This window comes from Leucoraja erinacea, chromosome 14, assembly GCF_028641065.1.
Source record: "Leucoraja erinacea ecotype New England chromosome 14, Leri_hhj_1, whole genome shotgun sequence".
Taxonomy (NCBI): domain Eukaryota; kingdom Metazoa; phylum Chordata; class Chondrichthyes; order Rajiformes; family Rajidae; genus Leucoraja; species Leucoraja erinaceus.
In genome coordinates this window covers 25,031,843-25,056,888 of record NC_073390.1, presented here as the reverse complement: position 1 = coordinate 25,056,888, position 25,046 = coordinate 25,031,843, and the positions used below count along the sequence as shown (strand labels likewise).

The 25,046-nt window shown below is 44.9% G+C and overlaps 1 protein-coding gene across 3 annotated transcripts in view; it reads right to left on the bottom strand.

The window, feature by feature from the left end:
* The window catches only part of ccdc50a (coiled-coil domain containing 50a), a 68,713-nt gene that overhangs the window by 24,036 nt on the left and 19,631 nt on the right, over positions 1–25,046 (bottom strand). For 2 of the 3 annotated variants that reach the window (XM_055645865.1, XM_055645866.1), the window contains exons 2-6: positions 18,707–18,769; positions 14,468–14,597; positions 7,966–8,056; positions 4,746–4,848; positions 1,141–1,704 (exon numbers count right to left, since the gene is read on the bottom strand). In XM_055645865.1, the coding sequence (XP_055501840.1) occupies positions 1,141–1,704; positions 4,746–4,848; positions 7,966–8,056; positions 14,468–14,597; positions 18,707–18,769 (951 nt within the window). The remainder of the gene's footprint in view (positions 1–1,140; positions 1,705–4,745; positions 4,849–7,965; positions 8,057–14,467; positions 14,598–18,706; positions 18,770–25,046) is intronic. The other variant, XM_055645867.1, reaches the window with a different exon arrangement.

Sequence of the window (25,046 nt, the reverse complement as noted above, 5' to 3'; positions counted from 1 at the left end):
TGAATAGATAGGGAGCGTGAGACAAATGGATTGAAGTTGTGAATTGTGAAGCTAGAGGAAAGAATGTAGGTGGAAGGGAATGGGGAGGAGAGAAATCAGTGTGATTAGCCAGTTTGCATTAAGGAAGGCTTCACCCATTGGATGTGGGAACAATAACCAACACACTGACAATCAGAACTAACGTTCGCTGGGGTTCGTACGGTGCTCAGATGGAAGAGTGTACTGTGTGAGAAAAGGAGAATGACCTCCAGCTTCTAGCAGCAGAGAAGAGCAAGACAGCACAATACTGTGCCTCATGCAAGGCAATGTTGTGCCCTTTCATCAGGCATACTCCAAAAAAAGCATGAAACTTCTCAAGGAGATACAGTGGGAAGATGTATGTTCAGTGGTTCAACACTTGGGAAGAGAGTACAATACGTATTTAATCTAAGAGGGTTTTGTGTGCACTGATCCAATAGTAGTGCTGGCAACATTTGTGCCGCTTGTGTCTGAGTATGGTACAAAATCAATGGTCCAAATTTTTATACCCTGAACTTCTTTTTGTTGTTTATTACAGTATTTACAGAGTACTATATTTACATATCTATTGTGCTGCTGCAAGTAAGAACCTCATTGTTCCGTTTCGGGGCATGACAATAAAATACTCTTGACTCTCTTTTGACTCTTGACACAGAGGTCATCTCAGGTGGGGCAAGAACAAACCATTTGGAATTCTTCAAGTGCTTGCCATCTCTGGACTCTCATACCCAACATTTTCTGATGAACTTATGGCCTCATAAGTTCCCCTCATTCTTTTCGGTGGAACGGGAATGGTACAGAACTTACACTGGGGTATGGGGTTTTGCCAATTTGTTACATGCCAACTTGATTCGTTTCTCGAGCTGGGTGAAGGCTGAGTGGGGTGGGCGGGGGTGATAAAACTACACATTGAATGAACAGAACGGCTCACTGTACCACATCCCCAATTTCCAACCAAAAATAACTTTACATTGCCCTCCCACCACCAAGTGGCCCGAGACTCCAACAGTTCACCGTCCGCACTCAGTGCACTGTTTGTCATTGGACACACCTGCCCCGATGGAAGTACCACGCTGAATTTCACACACTGCACAGAAACATGAGGGAAATGGAAGCCGATACCTTGTTCTGAGCATTCCTCTTCGCTTAGCTGCAGGTCCCGTGAGCGCGATCGCGCCTTCCTCCTCTTGCCACCATCTCCGTCCGCTCCCTGTCGTCCCCTCAGCTCATCTGCATTGTAGCCACACGCCCCAAGCACTTCTGGGCTACAGTCACGCCCTGCTCTGTCCCTGTGCTTCTGGCGGTGAGCTCCATGATCGGGTGAGTTGTGGGACCCGTCCCTCGGGCCAACAACCTTGGGTCGAGCGCCCTTGCTGTGGTAGCTGGAGCTTGGGTTTATGACTGGAGGAGGTGGTCTCATTGGGGGCTCCTTCTTGGGGCTGAAGCCCTCAACCTTGTGTCTTCCAGAGTCTGGGTGACTGTCTTCACAGTCGGCTTCTGGGCAGTGCAGCCTCTCAGTGGAGCCACGTGTTGCTGGCTCAGGGGCCAAGTCATTGACTTGAACCTTTGAACTCGATCCTCCCACTGCTCCCCTCAGCAGGGAGTCCCCTGTATCTCTGCCCCTGTGGCAGCCACTGGCAAGCCTGCTGCTTCTATCAGGTTTGTGCACCCTACTTTTCACATGGCCTGAGTTACACACGGACACAACAGGACATGGGAACTGGTCAGAAAATGTTAGACATATAATAAAACAAAGACAACACATTGATGGAGGACTCAAAAACATAAACTTTCAGGATATGGTCACAGAAAGTCAAGCAGGTAAATGATTGGATTTCTATTAAAATTTAATTTTCCACCACAAAGCATAAAGCTGCAGTATTCAAGAGAGCTGGATAGGATCGGAAGGAAGGGAATTTGCAGTTAGGAAGAGGTCAAGGAATTATTTTCTTTGGAGCATTGAGTGGAGACCTGATAGAAGCATATACAATTATGAGACATAAATAGGGTAGACAGTCCAAATCTTTTTCTTAGGGTGCAAAAGTCAAAGACTAAAGGGCACAGTTTTAAAGTCAGTGGGAGAAAGTTTAAAGGATATGTGCTGGGCAAGTTTTCTTTTTACAGAGGTGGTGTGTGCCTGGAATGCGCTGCCTGGAGTGGTGGTGGAGGCGGATACAATAGTGGCATTTAAGATTCTTTTAGATAGACACATGGATATGCAAGGAATGGAGGGAAATGGATCAAGTATAGGCAGAGGAGGTTGGTTTACATTGGTGTCATGTTCAACGTGGGCAGTATGGGGTGGAGGGCATGTTCCAATGCTCTACTGTTCTGTATTTGTTTTATTCCCAACTCAGCGGCACCCTGAATGCATAGGAAGGAACTGCAGGTGCTGGTTTATTCCGAAGATAGACACAAAATGCTGAAGCAACTCAGCGGATCAGGCAGCATCTCTGGAGAAAAAGAATAGGTGATGTTTTGGGTCAAAACCTTTCTTCAATCTGAAGAAGTGTATCGACTTGAAACATCGCCTATTATTTTTCTCCAGTGATGCTGCCTGACCCACTGAATTACTCCAGCACTTTGTGTCTACCTTCAGCAACACCCAGGCTTGCTCAGTTACGGGCCGGTGGACAAAGTTCTGGGCTTAGTGAGCGGAGTACGGTCAGAGTGCATGCCATGGACTGTCAATGAGCAGCTGGCAGCTGATGTTCGCAGCTTGGTTTGATGAAAGAACAAAGCCTGACCTCTGCCTATGCTATTAATGCAGAGCAGAAGATGCAGGGGCAGGACACTTACTCCTAAAGTCTCCTCTTCCATTCACTAACATGGCTGCTCAGTTACTCCACCACCACTGACCACAAATCCTTTCATTCTCTTAGTATCCAAAAGTCTATCAATCCCTGCATAGATTGAACCGAGCATTGAACCCCCCCCCTCTCCCACCTACCTCCCTTTCCTCTAAGTATTCCAAACTCTAAACATTCTGTTTAGTCCTCTAATGATTTGCTGGTCCCTCTTTTTCAGACTATCACACCTGGTGTCTTGGCACCCCAGGAAAGGAAAACTTCTTCCCTGCATTGATCGTGTGAACAGAACATAGAACAGCGCAGCACAGGAACGGTCCCTCGGCCCCCAACGTCCATGCTGCACATGGTGTCAGGTTAAACTAATTGCCTCTCCCTGCACTTGATCCATATCCCTCCATTCCCTGCATATCCATGTGCCCGTCTAAAAACCTCCAAAGCGTGCCTATCGTTTCTGCCTCCACCACAAAGCCTGGAAGCACGCTCAAGGCACCCACAACTGTACTCGTATATATCTCCTTTAAACATTGCCCCTCTCACCTTAAGAGAGCTATGTCCTCTAGTCTTTGATATTTCTACTCTGGGAAAAAGTTAAAAATTTTATTCTAAATTGGAGAGCATACACCTAGTCTGCTTAATCTTTGTATACCAAACACTTTCCCATATCAGTCTGGGGAACATTCATGCATTCCCACTCATTGCAAGCACTTCCTAGCTCCAGCAGGAAGAGCAGATGGAGAGAGTATTCCAAAAGGAGACTCAGCAGGACTCTATCTAATTGGATCAAGACGCCTCCGCCTTTCCACTCAAATCTTCTTGCAATTAAGGCCTTCATTCCATAAACCTTATTAATTTCTTGTTGAACCAGTCTGTTCACTCCAAATGATTCCTGTACAAGGAGAAGAAACAATGTGCTGGAGGAACTCAGTGAGTCAGGCAGCATCTGTGGATTCAGAAGCTAGTTGCCATTTCAAGCCGGGTGCCGGGTGCCGTCTGCCACAGAGTTACTCCAGCAGATGTTATTTTGCCCCAGATCCCGGCACATGTAGTCTCTTGTGCCTCCTGTATAGAAACACACGAGTCTCACTGAACAGTATACCTTTACTTTCTCACCATTTGAAACATATCCTACCTATTTTATCTACCAAAGTGATTACCACACAATGTTTTCCATCTGTAAGACTCTATGACTCTTTGATTGTAGGTATTGTATGGGTAGGGAATTGTTCAAGTTGGATGTAGGGGTGGAACACATGGTAACAAACAAGCAAGAAACAACATGCAAAAAAAAGACACAAACAAGATAGAGACGATGAACCAGCAGGCGTAGATCAGAGTAGAGGCTGGCGAACGTCGAGGAATGTACAGAAGGATCACGGTGTCAAGGTTATTCCATAGTTTCCAATCATGATCTTCACAAATCTCAACATGCAGTTAGCATTGGGATGATCAGCCAGTTTCCTTAACATTTGCTGATTTCCATCACAAACCCATCACCAAGCACCTATTACACCACCAGGCCTTGATCAACAGGGGCACAGTGCCAGCAAGTTCCCCCAGCAGCTTCCAGTCACCACACACCACCACGTAGCTGATTAAACAAGCTCAACTGCTGGGTCCAGTGAAGCTCCCAGGATCAAGACATCATCCCAGAATATAGTGCCTTTCACGTTACTCCAGATAATTTTTCTCCTTGTTCTCAGGATGATGAATGAGCATCTCTAATCAGCTGTCTCAGAAAACAAGCCACAATCTTGAATTTACAGTTGATCCCATAGCCAAATCCTCACAAAGCTTCAATTTAGCAAGCAGAGTGAGTCCCTCTGGTCGAACTAACTCATTTGACGGCAGTGTTTTACCCAACACAGCCCTGCCCAATCAATTTTATTCAAGTCACCAGAACGTACTTGGAATCATTACCTCCATTTCCCTCAAAGACAGCCTCCGATGGTTCACGGTCGACAGCCTGCTGGTGTTTCCGTCTTAGTTTTTCCTCCTTCTCTTGGAGTTTACGTGCAATTGCCTGAGTAAGGGGGTTAGAGAGAGATGAGGCTGCATCCCAGAAAGTAATGGCAACACTGCACAAATCTGAAAACATTTGCACAGTTGTTTATAGTACCTGCCTCAACTACCTGCTCTGGCAGATCATTCCATATACTCACCATCCTCTGTGAGAAAAGTTCACGAGTTAAGAATGTTTAATGGTCATATGTACCCATATGTACTGAAGAAATAGAATGATTAAATTCTTACCTGCAGCATCATAACAGGTCTGTAAACGCAGTTGCCCCTCAAGTCTTTCCTCTCGCACATTAAACCTATGCTCTAAAGGAACCTAAAGTGGCCAAGCTCCAAGAAACTCCAAGCCGCTGAGACATTCTTCCGTTCCGACGTCGGAGTTTCACCATCCCGACGAGAGGGCCTGAAACATCGGGCCGCCGTTGTGGTGACTGAGGAGGCCTCAATAGGCTCCGACCACGGGTGAACATGAGGAAGAGGACTGAACATTTCTTTTTTGTATGGCTTTGTAAATATTTGATTAGTGTATAAATGTAAGTAATTTGGTGTACATATAGCTGCTGGTGTACATATGGTGTACATATAGCTGCTAAATTTGTATAAGATAATTACAAGCAGTTGAATAAGGGGTGGGAATTAATAAGCTTTGGCTTCTTCCTGCTCCTTTTCGGACACATACGATTTCATTTATTTATAGATATTGTTTATGACACTTTATAAATATTCTTGTTTTGTTTTTTGTATGCTGTTTCACACTCGCCTTTTATTCTTTTATTCTGTTCGAAATCAATAATAAAAGAAATAAATAAAAACTTAATTGCCTTCCCTCACAGTGGGGAAACGTCGATTCCACTGTGGGGGATGTTTTATGTTAAATTTGACAGTGTTGTGTTTTAGCTTATTTTTGTGCTGCATGTAACTCAAATTTCACTGTACGAATTGGTGTATGTGACAATAAATGTCCTTTGTCCTGTAGTGCTTGATTGAGAAGATTAACTAATATTGATTAAGGAGACACAACAAACTACAAATGCTGGAGTGTTGAGCAAAACGTATAAAGTGCTGGTGTAACTCAGCGGGTCAAGCAGCATCTGTGGAGGAAATGGATTGGCCACATTTCGGATCAGGACGTTCTTCAGATTTTCAGATTTAACAAATTCCTGCTGGGCTGTTGCGAGAGTTTCATCACCTATTCGGGCAGCGCGGTCCACATTTATCTTTGCTAACGGAAATGTTTCTTCATATCTATTCTATTCACTCTACTCTACCAGCTCCGGTTAGCGTCCTTTGCTCCATGGAAAACAAACCCACCCTCTCATTACTGAAATGATTCCAGCCAACATCCCAGAGGTTCTCCTCTGCACCTTCTCCTGTGTATCCCTTAAGGGCCTGTCCCACATGTCGATTTTTTTCGGCGATTGCCGGCAACATTGATTGACGTATTAGGTCATGGAAATATTTGCGGCGTGATGCGGCGATGACGTGGCATGTTAAATTGTACCAAGTGTGTAGGATAGTGTTAGTGCGCTTGGATCGCTGGACGGCGCAGACTCGTTGGGCCGTACTGTATCTCCAAACTAAACTAGTTCTGTGTTTTTCCAGGTGTCGCAACATTTCTTTGTCGCCGCTGGATTTTGAAATGTTCAAAATCTTTTGCCGACACTGATATGACGCCGACAGTCGCCGAAACAAATCGCCAGGTAGGACAGGCCCTTTTCTCTCTCATTCTGACCTACCCATGTTCTCACACCCATAACAGGATGATAGGGAGTAGGGGAGGGAGTTAAGGAGGGAAGAAGAGGGTGAGAGGACCATCTCTCACAGCCCATCCCATGCCCATATCACCCTGGATCCATTCTCCCCCACCACTTCTCCCACTGATACTTCCTACTGCTCACCCCTCCCTTTCCTCTGCTGTTCCCATCTGCCCCTACTTTCATTGGTTCCACTCATCACATTCCTTTCCTATAAGATTCCAAGAATCTGTAGCCTTTTGTTCTTCACCTACCATCTCGCCCCTTGCCTCCCTCATCGGACTCTGTCTGCCAATCAATCCCTCCTCACCAACAATGTTTTAGTATGGTTGAGAGATCCAGCATTGATACAGGCCCTTCGGCCCACCGAGTTCATGCCGACCATTGATCACCCGTTCACGGTGGTTGTGGAGGGCAGCATGGTCGTGCAGCGGTAGAGATGCTGCCTTACTGCGCCAGAGAGCCAGCTTCGATCCGGACTACGGGTACTGTTTATACAGAGTTCGTGAGTTCTTCCCGTGGCCTGCGTGTGTTTTCTCTGGGAGCTCTGGTTTCCTCCCACACTCCAAAGATGTACAGGTCTTGGTAAAAATTGTACCAAGTGTGTAGGATAGTGTTAGTGCGCTTGGATCTCTGGACGGCGCAGACTCGTTGGGCCGTACTGTATCTCTAAACTATACTAGTTCTATGTTATCCCACTTTTTCATCCGTTTCCTACACACAAGGAGCAATTTACAAAGGACAATTAACCTACAAATAATCACATCTTTAGGATGCGGGAAGAAACTGGACCAACCAAAGTAGACCCAAGCAGTCACAGAAAGAATGTGCAAACTCCACGCAGACAGCACCCGAGGTCAAGATTGAACCCAGGTATCTGGTGCTGTGGGGCAGCAGCTCTACCGGCTGCGTCACTGTGCCACCCTCGACCTATCACTTGCTAGATCTTGCTCCTTTGTTCCTCCCCCATGTCTTTATACTGGCTACTTCTCATCTACTCGTCTAGATGAAGGGTCTTGATTTGAAACATCGACTGTGCATTTCCCTTCACAGATGCTGCCTTCCTTCAGCTGCTCTCCTTTGCTGCAGATTCCACTTTCTGCAGTCTCTTATGCCTCCAAAAACATAGTCTTTTTTTCTTATGCCTCCAAAAAACATAGTCTCCAGAGCTAGGGCTGAAAAGTGGGAGAATGTATATCTTTAATAAAAATAGAACCAAGTTCAGAATTCTCATCAGGAATAATGTGCTGTGAATTTTATACAGCCATTTTATTGGCCTGAGGAACTGCCACTGATCCCAGATGCAGTGCCTTGCTGGAAATCCAGAACATTGAAGCACAAAGTTACTGCCATTCCCTGGTGCCTACCTCATCCTTTTCCTCCTGGCGCCGTCTTTTCTCATTTTCCAGAGACAGCTCGTCCTGAATCACCCGAGCCATCTGATTGTCATGGACCTCCCTGCAACATCGGACACAAGCAGTCAAGAGAAGAATCATGGCAAAGTTATCTGACGACAATACCATCAGAACCTGAGGTTTATGCATCGCAATTCCATTGAGTCTTTGGAGCAAGAGCTGGCATTTAGTTATCTTTCTCCACAGAACCCAGATGAAGTGTGGTTTAAAAGCATTGCCTTAAATATAACAAGACAGGTGAGACAAATTCACAGATCAATTCTTAGCATCATAAGAAATAGGACAAGAGTAGGTTTTTCAGTAAGATTCTGTACTGATTAAAATTCTATCTTAGCTTTGAATAGTGTAAGAAAGAACTGCAGATGCTGGTTTATACCAAAGATAAAGAAAAATGCTGGATTACTTAGTGGGTCAGGCAGACCATGTCAGTTTATTTTCAGTCTGAAGAAGGGTTCCGACCCAGAATGTCAACTATTCATTTTCTCCAGAAATGTTGCCTGACCTGCTGAGTTACTCCAGCATTTTGTGTCTATCTTCAGCTTTGAATAGATTCAAGGATTCAGCCTCGTCAGCTGGGTCAAGGAATTCCAGACTGTGAGAACAAATTCTTCCTCAAACGAGCACCGCTTAATCTAATAGTAGGTTCCTCTGGTTCTCAACTCTCATTTAGCCTGAAAAACCTTTGATGAATTGTTGCCTTTCAGTCAAAATGCCTCTCATCTGAACCCCAATTAATTCAGATCCAACCTTTTAAATCTTCCCTATTAAGATAATCCCTCCTTATCCAGAACTATCTCCGTGAACCTTGTACAACCTCCATAATTATATGTTTACTTAAATTAGGGAACAAAAGATCTACATAGTATTAAATATGTGGCCTCCATGGTGCTGTGTATAGTTGCCACTGTTGTACTCCAGCACCTTGAAGCACAAGGCTTCAGTCCATTAGCCTTCATGCCTACCCGCTGTGTTTCATTTCAAGTAATTAAATCTCTTTGCACTGTAGCTTTCTGCATTCTTTCTCCATTCAAATGATAATCTGCTACATTGTTCTTCCTTCCAAAATGAAGATTTTTCCCCATTATGTTACATTTCATTTCCCAACCTTTTTTTCCCCCATTCACGCAACTTTTAATCTATTTGCAAATGATACCAATAGTCAAAAGTGTTTTATTTGCCTACTTATACTCGCCTCCCCAATGCTTCTCCCCTTTTTACATCTGTAAATTTAGCTGCAGCAGATAACTCCCTTCTGCTGGATTGTGAATATTACAGCAAACAGCTTCAGCCCAACTCTGGATTCATGCCAATCTGTACACAAACCCTACTCTCCACCCCTTCCTGCTCACTCTCCACAGATCACAGGATGTGTGTGAATACATAATCTCCAACATCGTGAGCTCTTATGTTGCAAATAACTTTGGGTGGCACCTTGTTGAATACCTTTTGAAAATCAAAATATATCACATCTACTATATCTCACCTGTCACTCTTACTGATACTTCCTCAAAATACTCAAGAGAGGTATATTTGGACAGGTACATGGATAGGACAGGTTTAGAGGAATGTGGGCCCAATGCAGGCAGGTGGGACATGTTGGTCAGTGTAAGCAAGTTGGGCCGAAGGGCCTGTTACAACGCTGCAAGGCTCTATAGTCCATTAAATTTGTCAGATATGCTGTGCTTACTCCACTTGATCAGATTATTACATTCTAACACTCTACTGTAATTGATCTCAGCATTTTTCTAACAATTACCAATTTGCTAACAACCTTATGGTGACTTGTTTTTGCCTCTGACCCTTTCTCAATATGGGTATCACTGTGGCAGTTTTCCAAAACCTGCAACACCTCTCCAGCATGCATGATTTTTCGTGAAAGATGGCATCCACTTTTTGTACCATTTATCAGAATCCCACATGCCCTGTCTTTTGATTTGCCAATGAAACTGCATCCCCTGCTGTTGTACTTTGGCTGTGCACGTGAAATTTAAATTAGATATCATATTTTCATTAATTCTAAAGACTACAGAACCAATTACTGTATTAACAAACCACATTCAAAACATGTAAATCGGCCAATTCATGGGTGAAAACAGTTTGTAACAGCTTTCACTTGATGGCTGTTTAATTGTGGGGCAGGTGGTAATATTAGGAAGTGCAAAATGAATCAGAATGAAAATTATTTGAGTGGAGGTGGAGCTGATGGATTGTGGCCGGGAAAGGGAGGGAGAGAGGGAGGGAGGGAGGGAGGGAAGGAGGGAGGGAGGGAGGGAGGGAGGGCAGGAGCGCACGGGACTTGAGATGAGCATGGTGCAGCAGATAGACAGACAGTGCTGGAGTAACTCCGTAGGTCAGGCAGCATCTCTGGAGTAAAAGGATGTGACATTCACATCGGAACCCTTTTTCAGACTTTGGTGCATGGTGCAGCAGAAGAGTTTGAGGACTTCAACTCAGCCTCCTCACTTTATAATCTATTCCACAATCTGATTATTCTTGAATTGACCTATAACATGGAGCGTAGCTTGTAGACTTGCTCCCTAACCACTCCAGCAACCCAGGTTCAATCTGACCTGCTGTATCACCGACGTGAAGTTGGCACTTTCTCTGTGACCACATGGAGATACACTGAGCCGTCCGGTTTCCTTCCATATCTCAAAGATGTGCAGTTTGGTAGGTAAATTGGCCTCCATAAATGGCCCTACATGGTTGGCGAGGCAGTAGAATTTGGAAGAGTTGACAGATTACTGTAGAATTAGTATAAGTGAGTATTTGATGGTCAACATGGACCCGGTGGGGCAAAGAGAGTGTGGCCATATTCTCAATTGCCTTGATCTCTGAGACTTAATAGAACTTCTCATCTTAAATATGTAGGAACTGATGAAATAGTAGAACATGCAGGGGTTGTACAAGAACAATACAAATTTAAATCCCTCCTGTGAGTAACGAGACTCCAGATGGGCCATGTTCTCCTTACACTGCAAGGTAAATCCAATCCAAGTTAAGGCCAACGGTCCCTGCCAACATTGTACTCCTACATGGCTGGCCATCCACACACATCCCAAGGAATACATCAATGTGACTTAGTCAATTTCCTAAACAGTCAGATCTTAGCAAGTACTCCTGGTACTAGCACAAACATCAGATTAGTCCCTCCTGCCCTGAATGGAGTTTAATGTCAGAATAGGGAAAGAATATGGCCCTGATAAAATCTATTATGTTTAGGATGAGAATTTTTTTATTTAAATCCCAGCTACAATGTTGTCAAATGCTATGAATGTGATTATAAATTCAGTTGAGGAGGACCATTTGAAATTGGAGCCTGCAACTTGCACCTGGATTTGGTCAGTATGATCACAGCTCTGCGCAGTATGTACGATGCTCTGTTGAAGCGATGGGACATGTGTTGGAGGCAATGCAATGATCTGAGATAACACTGATAACGTTTTGTTAACTGGCTGCACCAGGTCTATGCTGCAATCAATGCTCAGTCACACCAAATAAAGGTGTGATTAATGAACATTTTATTCATTAATATAACCTCAAGCACAAATTGGTCAAGGCTTTCGACAACTTGTCATTTTTACCCCAACAGTTTAATGCTGGAAGCTTGCACAAGGATCGCCAAGCCCCAATCTCAGTGGAAGGGCAAGTGTAGAGGCGTGTGAAGTCTGCTAACAGTGGTTGAAAGAGCAGGAAGGGGCACACCTCTCTGCAGTCATCTCCTGCAAGCTCTCAATGTCAAATGATGGTCTTATCTAAACCACCCTTTGTTCCCCATATCCTGCCTGAACTCTTTCCGTTTGCAATATTTATTAATCACTAGACTAAGTGCAGACCCGTTGCTACCCCAACGCAATATTCCACTACTCACCCGTTCCCCAGACGCAACCCCCCAACGCAATATTCCACCACTCATGCATAGCCCCCAACTGCGCAGGCACGTTTCCCCTCATCACTCAGCACTCCCTCCCCCTCCACCTTCCCTCTCTTCCTCCCCTCCCCAATCCTTCCCTTACCTCTCCCTCCCTCTCGTTTCCACTACCCTCAGTCACTCCCTCCCTGCAGGCAGGCGGGCGGGCGTGCGTGTGCATGTCAAACTGCTCGGCCACCATGCAACCAGACTCTCCATTCTTCACTTTGCCCACTCCAGCTCAGCCGCGGCTCGGCCTGTCCCCGCCCTGCCCACCTGCCTGCGTGCTTGCTGCAGCCGCCGGGCCGTGGGGGGGGATGGAGTCGGTGTTCGTCACGGTAGGCACCACGCGTTTCGACGAGCTGGCAAAGGAGATCTCCTCCGTGAGGGTGAGTTACCGCAGCAGTGGCGGAGGAGACGGATGGTCGCAGCAATTCACCCGTGGGGACGGGTAGATGGATCTGCCATTGCTGCAGAGGGCGGGCGGGGGAGAGGGGCGAGTAAGGGAGAGACACAGGACCAGGGCCTCCACTGAACCCAGCCCCTACCCCGCACCCCCGTGGCCGCCGCCGCCAGTGGTGGGGGAGACGGTAGACTGTGAGAAGGGGAGAGAGGAGTTTGTGAGTGAGGCGGGAGAGGCCACGGTGCAGGAAGGGGTGTTGCATTGACTGACAGGAGAGGAGACCAATCTGAGCGGCATTGACAGACAGGAGAGGAGACCAATCTGCGCATGAGCGGTTTTAAAGATTTTTAAACCTTAATAACTTTTAAAATTTACCATCGATTGGAACAAAACGTATTTCACTTGCAGCATAGGCGAATGGTGAGTAAGGTGGCAAAAATTGTAGTGCTATCTCGTACCGTTTTTGCGCAAATTGAAAAACCACGCAAACCGGAAGAGCACAAGTTTTAGTTGTGTATATAGATAGATTTGAACGTGGGAATTAAGTTTCCACGTTTGTGGAGATGCAAAAGCAGGGTGGGAGAGGAAGGCTCGCGGGTACAGAGAAAGTGGGCAAACTGAGAGAATGGGCAGATTCATGGTAGATTTACAAGTCAGACAAACATCAACTGGGTTTATGTTCGCCAAAGTTGAGAAGACAAGAAGTTTAGAAATGTTTAGGTGAGGGAGGAAACATTTAAAAAGATCCCACGGGGTGACTTTTTTTTTTACATAAAGGGTGGTGGGTGTATGGAACAAGGTGACAGAGGAGGTAGTCGAGGCAGGTACTATCCAAATTTTAAGGAACATTTAGACAGGTAAATGGATAGGATGTGTTGAGAGGGATATGGGCCAACTGCCGGCTGGGGGACTTGTGTAGATGGTTAGCGTTTGCAAGTTAGGCTGCAGGGCCAGTTTCCACACTGAATGACTGACTGAGATAGAAATCTCACTGAAAATAATGAAGCAAAGAGAACTGCCCAATGCATCACCGGTTCCTCACTCCCCTCCATTGAGTCTGTCCAGAGCAAGCGATGTCTGCGAAGGGCGCGTAGCATCGTCAAGGACTGCTCTCACCCCAGCCACAGACTGTTTACCCTCCTCCCATCCGGGAGGCGCTACAGGTCTCTCCGTTGCTGGACCAGCAGGTTCAGGAACAGCTTCTACCCTGCAGCTGTTACACAACATAACTGTGCACCTTAGTGATTGCCAGTCACCCCCCCCCCCCCCGGGGACACTACCTCCCCCAGAAAAACTGCGCTACTGCTACTGTATGTACATATATATATTTTACTGTTCCATTATTCTATGTTCGCTCTTCTGGTTATCTCTGTACTGCACGCTGCACAATGACAATAAAGATTGAATCAGAATCTGAATCTGATGTAGGCAGGATGTCCCAGATGGCTCAGAGTTGAGGACTAGAGTCAGAGTCCAAGAATTAGGGGGAAGCCATTTAAGACTGAGATGATGAGAAGTTATGTATAGAAGTAACTCGGCAGGACAGGCAGCATTTCTGGATAGATGGAATGGGTGACGTTTCGGGTCGAGGCCCTTCTTCTGACTGAGAGTCAGGGGAGAGGGAGACACAGAGATATGGAATGGTAAGGTGAAACCGAGAGATCAAAGGGCCGAAGATCAAGTAAAATATAGAATAGATCATTGTTAGCTAAGGGAAGGTGACAACAAAGCATACAAAGATAACATTTAATCAGGAGGCCAATCAGACTGGTCAGAGAAGTAGGATGGGGGAGGGATGGAGAGAGAGGGAAAGCAAGGAATACTTGAAGTTAGAGAAGTCAATATTCATACCGCAGGGTTGTAAACTACCCAAACAAAATTTGAGGTGCTGTTCCTCAAATTAGCATTGGGCCTCCACTGTCAAGAGTGGTGAACCTGCAGAATTCTCTACCATGAAGCTAAGTCATGAAATGTAGTCAAATGAGAGATGGTTTTCCCACGAGAGGGAGAAAGCTGGAACACAGTATTGATTTGGTTGATCAGCACTGGTGACGGTGATAGGGAGGTTCGAAGCATGCTGTACCTGCACCCTCTCCCATTTCCCCACGGTTGTTTACACGCAGTGATGCACCATTGCTTACATTTGTCGTTGGTGCCTCTGAAGGCGGATTTGGGCTTTCCTATTCTCCTCCTCTTGTAGCTTCTTGGCCACCTGCAGATCATTCTGAACCAAGCGGTTTCGCTGCACGTTCGATGCCAAGTGATGCTCAACTGGGAAAGTGGCAGAAAACCAAGTTATAATTACATGTCCTCACATTCACCAAATACACAAACAACTCAACATCTCAATCATGCGCCCATTTCATGACAAAATATATAAATATATTTCACACTGGCTAATACCAACGATTCAAACTGTTTCAACTGAAATAATCACAAAAGACACAAAATGCTGGAGTAATTCAGCATGTCATACAGCATCCAGTGTGCTAAGTTAGTCTAGCACTGTGCCACATTTTATAAACCAGCATGTTTAATTTATTATTGTCATGTGTACCGAGGTACAGTGAAAAACATTGGTTTGCATGCTACCCAGTCAAATAAAAGACTACACATGATTGAAATCAAGCCATCCATAATGCAGATAAAGGATAAAGGCTATAACATTTATTACAGGATGTAACGTTGAAATCCGATAGTCCAATTAAATCTGCAATTCCTCGAGTCTGAAAATTTCCAAAATTTCAGCACGGGGACTTTCAAACAAACCATAGGTTTGAGAAAGATTTAGAAGGCTGAATTTGCCCATTTGCTCCACCAATGAGACGCGGAGATTGGTCTGCCAGGGGGAGCTGCAACTGGGCTGCAATTGTAACCTGGTGTTGTGTCCGAGGCCCCACTCGCCTATGCCGACCGAATTGCCTTGTGCAGTACGGAAAGGTACTGAGCCCAAGATATTGTTCTTTGTCCTCACAGCCGGACTTGAGACGGAAGGAGCTCTTTTCCTTCAGGAAACTAGTCATAGAAAATGCATCCTGGTATCCCAAGCAAAAATGTACTTATTATAGGAAAGAAAGAACAAGAAATCCTGGGCCCTTCACTGTATGTAACATCATTATAATGCTCACACATCAGAAGTACAAGTTGAATTTTTTTTTGGAGGCGTACACTGTACCCTGAAGTTCTCATCTTTCTGGATTGCATAGGCTGGGGGTTTGAGAGTTTGGGGAACCTCACTGCATTCTCATAGACTGTACTGCGACCTTGGTGTGTAGGTGGCAAATCGGCAGCTGGTGTGCAGATGATGGATTTACAGCCTTGATATATAGATAGTGAATCTACAGCTTTGGAGTACATGGTGGATCTACAGCCTTGGAGTAGATGGTGGATCTACAGCTGGTGTGGTGATGGTGAATCTACAGCCTTGGTGTATGGATGGTGTGTCACAATGCAGGACACCATTCAGCCCATCATCTCTTTAGCAATAGAGAAAACAGCAACCCAACCTCATCCTAACTTTCACTATTTAGTTCCATAGCCCTGTAGATTACAGCTCTTCAAGGATATTTTTGAAATCTTGAGTTTCTCTATTCACTGGCCCTGGTGCCAGATGCCTGGTAATTTGATTTAGCTGGAGTGGTTTTATAATGCTTATAAATTTCTGTAACAAGTTAAATGAAGCAAGAGTCATCTCCAGGGCTAGGGCATTACTGAAATATTGAGCGGAAGAGGGAGAGAGATGAAATGTATTTGGCGGTTGCATCGTTGAATGTTAAATGATGAATCTGGTGAATGTGGAGGCGAGGGAGGAACTCGTGCATACTCCTCGGGGAGCCCAGTCATTGAATGACTATCTGTTTGCCAAAACACCTCTTCGTCCATGTGTCTTCACAAGTAACACTAACTTTCCATCACCCACTTACCACGGCCTCCTGCTGTTCCAGTATACCTCAAAGCAATTTTGAAAAGCACCTTGACTTTTAACTATGCACATTACAGCATAGACTCTAAGCTCGACCACCTCAGACACAATATAGAAACATGGAACTGCAGATGCTGGTTTACAAAGAAAGACACAAAGTGCTGGAATAACTCAATGGGTCAGGCAGCATCTCTGGAGAATATGGATAGGTGACTTTTCGGATTGGGTCCCTTCCGCAGTCTGATTGGCGGGGAGGGTAGGGATGAAAGCTAGAAGGTCAAAACGTAGCAGGTAATTAGTGTGCACAGGCGAGAGGGACTTTTGATAGGCAGATGGATCCACAATTTCATCCCCACTTTGTCTTGATTCATTGCTTTGTCTCACACCCTATTGTCATCTAATCACTCCTGCTTTCCACTCTGTGAAACCCAACCCCACTTTCATTCTCTCTTCATTTCCTCACTTTCATTGCACCAGAATGTACTTTGTCACTGAATCGTTCCCTGTTCTGATGAGACGTCACATGCTTTTCTGTCTACAGATTAACTACTTAACCTGCTGAGGACTTTCCATGTTTTCCTGCAGCAGTAAAAATAAGGAGCTGCTGGAGGAACACAGCCTCTGTGGAAAGAATGGACATAGAACGTTTTAAGTCAGGACCCCTCATTGATGCCAATGTTGACTGAATGACCTGATGAGTTCCTCCAGATACTCTGCTTTTTTTGCTTCCGTTTCCAGCACTTGTGTCATCCTTCCAGATTTGCCTGTTCGGCCTCCCACAAAGTCTGAGCGCTTGAAGTAAATATGAAGATTTTAGTTTTAACCTTTCCCCACTGAGATCATTTTAATGACAGCTTTTTGTAATAACCCCTGCTGCCCGAACAGGTGCGGGCTCAGACTTTGTGGTCCTGACTCTGAACGGGCCACCCCAAACTGCACTCAACTCCTGTTTTAAAGATTTGCAATTGAAAATGGAATACTCTGATTTGACCTAATTCCACAGTTTAACATATTTTAAAATTGATGCTTTTGTAACTTCTTTTTGGCAAATATGTGGAGTGTGCAGTCCATGAGATGTTTTATGCAAAATAATTCACAAATCAAATGTTTCCAGATCTGTGACAGGCACTGCTGTGCACTAACTGAGGACCTGACCTACATTCAACTCTTCTTACAATAATTGAGACTCTTGGAGCAGGTGGGGGTGACATGAGCTCCCCACGCTGCACTCAGCAAACGATTAGAACTCCGTTTTCTTTCCTGGAACAAGTTTACAAGAAGATGCAACAGTCCACATATATCAGTGTCACCAATACCACAGTTCCGATTAACTTATTTTAAATTAAAGTTATCAGATTCTAGTACGAAATGGACATAAAACCGGTTAAGAATCAAGGAACGGCAGATGCTAGTTTTTAAAAAAAGACAAAAGGTTCAGGCGCAACTCAGTGGGTCAGGCAGTATCTCTGGAGAACATGGATAGGTGACGTTTCAGCATGGAATCCTAATAGTTTTAGTTTTGGAGAAGCGTGGAAACAGGCCCTTCGGCACACCGAATCCGTGCCGACCAGCGATCCCTGCACACTTACACTATTCTACACACACTAGGGACAATTTTACATTTAGACCAAGCCAGTTAACTTACAAACCTGTACATCTTTGGAGTGGGGGGAAACTGAAGATCTCAGAGAAAATCCATGTAGGTCATGGGGAGAACGTGCAAACTCCATACAGACAGTACCCATAATATGGATCAAATCCGGGTCTCTGGCTCTGTTAGGCAGTAGCTCTACCGCTGCGCCACTGTGCCGCCTGCAGCTTCTTCAAAACTGGGTTACATCAATATAGTCAGCCACCTCAGAGGACTATTCAGAGTTAACAAGGTTTAGTTTAGCTCAGAGATACAGTGCCGACCAGCGATCACCAGCATTATTGTTCCTAGTAAATTACACTAGGAACAAATTACAATTTTAACAAAGCTAATTAATCTCCAAACCTGTACGTCTTTGGACAGAGCACCCGGGGAAAACCCACACGGTCACTCGCGCTGTAAGGCAGCAGCTCTATCGCTGTATCACCATGCTGCCCCAAGGTTGGTGAGGAACTGGGGCACATATAGGTCCAGACCGGGTAAGGACTGCGAGCTTTCTTCTTTAAAGAATTTCAGGACATTCTGAGAGCATTGCAGGCTTGTCCCAAAATGTTGCCAATTCAACCCCCAACACAAATATTGTCCCCCTCACCCCAACACAGATGCTGCTCGACCCATTGGGTTCCTCCAGCAGATTGTTTGTTGCTCCACATTCCAGCATCTACTATCTCATGCCTCCACTCCGACCACATTACAGCCACGATAATCAGCAACAGCATTTTATCTCCAGACATATTTCAGTCGGCAAGCGGTTCACCCATGAGAGGGCTTTGCGATGCTGCAGCAAAGTGTTTTTATAATACTCACTCTCTTGTTCCTGAAGATTGTGGGCAAGGCTGTGATCTTCGCGAACTGCAAACTGACGACACACTGAAAAAAAAAATTAAAGGTTAAACTCCAACCCGATGCACGAACAAGCCCTGAGTGGTGATGGATGATTCAAAGCCACCAAGAACGTAGGCTCACCTGTTTGATTTCAGACAAGAGAAGGCAAGAGAAGGGTTATATGCTAGAATTGAACATTTTACTGTATGGCAGGAATTCTCCAAAACCTTAAATTCAGAACAGGACTGATCAGGTAAATGTTGAGATCTCTGCATCCTTATTCAAGAGGGTTGACAAGCAAGTTATCTGACAGAGAGGCTATTTATCATCAGGTCCCAAGAAATCACTTCCAGCAATGGATGGTGAATCCTTGGAAATTTCCATTCCACAGGCATTGGGTGGCCAATTGCTGGACCAAGATCATGAGATTTGCAGTGCAAGGGAATTAAGGAATACAAGGGTAGAACGGGACCTGAAGTTAGATAATCAACCAGGATCATATTGGATAGCAGAGTAAGATCGAGTGTTATGAGTGTTACCTAACTGCTCATACAGCCCGTACGCTCATAGGCATACAGCATGGAAACTGGCTCTACAGCCCAACTTATCTATGCTGACCAAGAGTCCTATTTACACTTGTCCCACCTGCCAGCATTTGGCTCATATCCCTCTAAACCTTTCCAATCCATGTACCTGTCAAAGTATATTTTAAATGTCTCAACTACTTCCCTTGACAACTAGTTATATATACCCACCGCCCTCTGTGAAAGAGTTGCCCCTTCGGATCCTATTAAATCATTCCCCCTCTCATCTTAAACCTATGTCCTCTGGTCCTTGATTCCCCTACTCTGGGTAAAAGACTCTGCATTCACCCTATCAATTCCCCTCATGATGTTATACACCTCTATTAGATCACCCCTCCTCATGCACTCCAAAGAATAAAGTCCTCACCTCTGCAACCTTTCCCCATAGCTCAGGCCCTGAAGGCCTGGTAATATCCTCGTAAAATACACCAAACCACACACAGCAAGTTCCTTGGGCTTGGGCAGTAATGGGCTGTTAGTGAGCTCCAGCAAGTGAGGAAGTGGGGAGAAGCATGGATGAAAGATATGAATGACAAGTGAGTAAAGTACGGGCCTGACAGGAAGCGATAGGATCTAAGTGCTCACTCCACTGCAGAAACAGTGACAAAACTGTATTGCATGAATTCAGTTGGCTACCCAGATGATAAATTAGTCCAAGAAAGAAAAAAACAATGCTCTGCCTTCAGGAACAAGTATAGAGGCAATTATTCCATTGCATAATATGAATATAACCCTCAGGTGGTTCACTCTTGTGCAATGCAAGCACATTATCTCACACAACAAACCAGTGTAGTACTGATGGAATGTTGCATTGCTATATGTTCTGACTTTTGACTAAAGCTCCATTTGCATTCTCACCCATCTGTCTGTGGTTGAGGAATTTGAATCCCTTCCTCAGACCAGACATGTTGTGTCATCTGGGACTCGATTACGTATTAATCATTTTCGTTCCCACAGCCTGGAGCCAAGAGGCTTGGTGAGGGGGAGGAGGAATATATTCCAGAATGCACATTGCCTCTCATCACATCACAAAACGTGTCTCCAGGCATGGCCAACCGCTACGTCACCGACCTAGTGCCACCAGCAGGACAATGGGCCTTTCAGGCCAAGATTGGACCTCAGAACTTGATACTTGAAAGTTGCAAGATGCTGCTGGAAATGTGGCGACTCTTTGTATACTACCTCAATAGAAATCTATTCAATCTTGTGTATAGTATGATTTTACTGGATTGTATGCACTGTATCTAGGAACATGTGACAATGAAGTAACTACAAAAAGCCAGTTCGGTATTCCGAAAAACGCAAGGAATCATAGGATTTGTCAAAGGTCACTGACGGGACAGTGGCCCGGAGCAGTGGCGGCCCAGGCTTACAGCCAGCGCGGAGAAGAAGCGCTAACTCCAGCTCAACTCTGCCTGTCCCGCAGGGTTAACCGACAGCCCTGGACTGACGCCGGGCCAGAGCAGTGAAGTTAGAGCTTCGTCTCTGCGCTGGCTGTAAGCCTGGGTCTCCACTGCTGCTGCAAGCAAGATTCAAATTCAAGAGATTCAAGAGATTCAAGATTCAAGAGAGTTTATTGTCATGTGTCCCAGATAGGACAATGAAATTATTGCTTTGCTTCAGCACAACAGAATATAGTAGGCATGAATACAGAACAGATCAGTGTGTCCATTATACAAATATACACACACATGAATAAATAAAACAGATAAAAGTGCAAATAAACAGATAATGGGCTATTAATGTTCAGAGTTTTCTTTGAGGAGTTTAATAGCCTGATGGCTGTTTATACATGTATTATACCTGTGATGCTGCTGCAAACAAGATTTATTATACCTGTACCTCACTGTACTGAAGCTTATGACAATAAACGTGACTACATTGACTCTATGTAATCCTTTCTACATGCCGATTCCTTATCCTGCCTCTTCTGTGTTCAAATTCAGACCAATATCATCACTCCACCATTCTTTGTTTATACTATGCAGCCAAGATTCAAGCAGCTACAAATCATGCACTGCATAACCTTTTTATAACCCTGCCTCAATGCAGACAGGCACCTACACAATTAAGTGGAATAACTGACTGATGGGTCTGTGAAATGGAGACCTGCCAACCATTTGGCTGCAGTTTAAAATGGGAAATGATACTCTGAAGTGCAACAGCCTGTGACTTTATTATGTTGAAAAGGTTTACCCACGTCATTCTAGAAAACACTTGTTCAGCCCATCCTTAGCAAACCGTAAGGAAGAGATTTCACACATTTGGGACCTCCTGTTGTAAATGCACACATGGATTGGTACTTGGATGCAATCCTGGAAATACCTGGATGGGGAGGGAGGGGAAAGAGGGAAGAGGCGAGGGAAGGGACTCTGTCATAGCCATTCATCAGCCTTTCAAAAAAAATATCACACCCACAGATTTCCTGTCGGTGCTGACTGATTGTATGGTTGCCCTGCTGAACACACATCAATTTCTACATCTTCCCACAACAGCACTAATTAGAAACCCCACATTGACCTTTCTGAATTGATTTTACATCCAACAATTTCACCATTGACTCTCACCTCCTGGAGTAACTGCTGCTGCGAGATCTCATGTTCTAAACTGCAATCCATGCTACATCTGAGGCTCACAGGGTGCACACTACACCTGAGGCTCCCAAGGTCCCAGTTACACCTGAGGATCACAAGGCCCCAACTACACCTGAGGCTCATGCACATGAACGTATCAGAACCATTCCCCAGTGTCATCCTCGTCGGGAAAATCATGTTACCAATTACTAGGCAGCCCCGCACATCCACGCACTGCATCTCAGCCTCTTGAACACTGCACGACACTAACCTCAGCAACGATGATATTCGGTGGACTTAGATTTAGATTCAGAGATACAGCATGGAAACAAGCACTTTGGCCCACTGAGACCATGCCGACCATCAATCCCCTGTTCACACTAGTTCTGAGTTATCGCACTTTCTCAACCACCCCCTGCATGCTTGGGGCCATTTTACAGAGGCAAATTAACGCGCGCATCTTTGGGATGTGGGAGGAAACCGGACTGTGCCTTTGGTTGCATTATGAACCATGGTTTTTGCACTATTATGGTTACCATAATATTAATTTATTATGTTTTTCAATGTTATATATTATCTGTGTATTGTTGCATCTAATGGGCATGGTAATCTTCAGTATTGTACTGTGGTCAGTATATATGACAATTAAACACTGTTTACTCTGCCCCCTTCAGCATTCCCAAAGGACCATGACATCTAGAACACCCATTCATCAATGCCAACATCTTCCCTGATCCAGAATTGTTCTGTGGAAGTGCAGATGATACAACATAGTTTTTTAAATCACCTCCATTCCCACACCGTCGCCACAAACACAGTTACCCAGTGAAGCAGTGATTTAACTTTATTAGTTTCAACATAATATACTGCACGTGCTGCTCACAACGTTCCCTTCCCTACGTTTTAATTGGCTGACTGCTGCATGGAATATCTCCAATCAGTCTGCAAACAGGACTCTGAACTTGCGCCAGCTTGGGCTCAATCTCCAGTCCCTTCTATTGCCAACACTAGTCCAATGACTCAACATGACTTTGAAGAACAACACAACAATGGGGCGGCACAGTAACGCAGCTGTAGAGTTGCTGCCTTACAGCGCCAGAGACCCGGGTTCGATCCTTACTACGGGTGCTGTCTGCATGGAGTTTGTACGTTTTCCCCGTGACTGCATGGGTTTTCTCCGGGAGCTCCGGTTTCCTCCCACATTCCAAACACAAACAAGTTAATTGGCTTGGTAAAATTATAAATTGTCCCTAGTTTGTAGGATAGTGTTAGTGTGCGGGATCGCTGGTTGCTGCGGACTCGGTGGGTCGAAGGGCTCGTTTTCATGCTGTATCTCTGAACTAAACTAAAACTAAACAATTTTCTGATGTAATAAGCCTACAGCCTAGGCAGAACACATAACTCGACTTGACTCGAGTAGATTTGCAGCTGATTCTAACTGGAACATCTCTGGACCCATGTTTTGTTCCCGTCCCAGTCCCACCCCTTTTGCCTTGAACTTTGATATATCTTATTTATATCCTTCAGCCTTTGAGATTGTCTTCATAGAGTCAAAGTTAAACAGCATGGAAACAGGCCCTTCAGCCCAACTCATCTGTGCTGACCAAGTTTAGGCGGAACTGGTTCAATTTTCTTTCTTTACCACCCTGCCTATCCGTGTCACCACTTCCAGCAAACCTTTCATTGTACCTGCACCCCGAGGCTCTTTATTCAAAAAACACTCTCCATGACCGTACCCTTCACTGCACAAGCCCAGTCCAAGTCTGATTTACCCAAATTAACCACTGCATACATAGAAACATAGAAACATTGAAATTAAGTGCAGGAGTAGGCCATTCGGCCCTTCGAGCCTGCACAGCCATTCAATATGATCATGGCATACTTGTCAGTTCAATTCTGTCTGCCACTTTTATACATTTTTGAGGTTTAGAAAGAATAGTCAGAACCTCTCTTTCCCCGGGTGGAAATCTCAAATACATTTAAGCATTTAAGAGTGGTAAAGTTTTAATGTGATATGTGGGGAAAGATTTTTTTTACGCACAGTCGTGCGTCCTCTGCAACGTGCGGGCTGGAGCAGGGAAGAAACAGGTAAGATAGTGGTGTTTAAAAGGCTTTAAGACATGCACAGGGATATGCTGGAAATGGTGGGCTATGGATCACATGGTGGCAGAGAAGATTAGTTTAACTTGGCATCATGTTCAGCGCAATCATTATGTGCTGAAGGGCTTGTTCCTGTGATGTACAGTTCCATGTGCTGTTGTTCTGTGTGCTAGGTAGAATCTGCTTGACCCGCTGAGCTCCACTGATATATTCTGTACTGACCTCACCACTAACTGTGCATCTTAAAAGTCATGTCATTTAGTAAATATCCCCAGTTTTGACATGAGGTCCAAATGAAATACCTTCGCTTTCCAGAAAAACTATTTACCGGCCGTTTCCAGCATTCTGTCAATTTGTTATCAGATTACCGGTGCAAACTCACACTCTTGTTATCACGCTGTCAACTGAGAAATATAACATTTCCAGGAAATACTATTTTTAACCAAGATTTTCACAGCACTTTCTTTAAAAAAATGCTATTTCTGCATTGAACGCAAATTCCTTCTGCCCAAAGGACCTCACAGGAGCTCAAATGGACCAACCCTGTAACAGCCCATCAGGTTCAAACCACAGAGCAATCCCGTCAGCCCCACTCCCCTCTCCCTATTGCCTTGTATTCCTGCAGCAGTTTACATTTATTCACTGGGTCACTCCAACAGAAACATGTGTTGAACACGGCTGCAGTGGGGCGGGTACTGTTGCATTACTCCAACACAGCCTCCAGAACACTGAAAAGCTGAGTTGTCAACTTGGTGAAAGGAAGATAGGTGGCTAAAGCAGACCCTGTGACAGGAGGTTTTTGAGTTAACAATTTGTTAGAATTAATGCAAGTTTGCAACTATTTTCATTGCAATCAAAGAGGAATAATCAACTGCGTCTCAAAGTCTTTGAATGTTGTATTACACCGAAATGGACTATAGGGAGGTTTCACGGCAGTCGGGTCACGACCCATGACCCGTACTGTTGCTAGGCTACTCCAAATGGATTACACGCGATGAACTGCAGGTAGGCACTTACCATTGTTAAAACCCGCTGAAATTGTCAATTTTTGCACTGTAAATAATT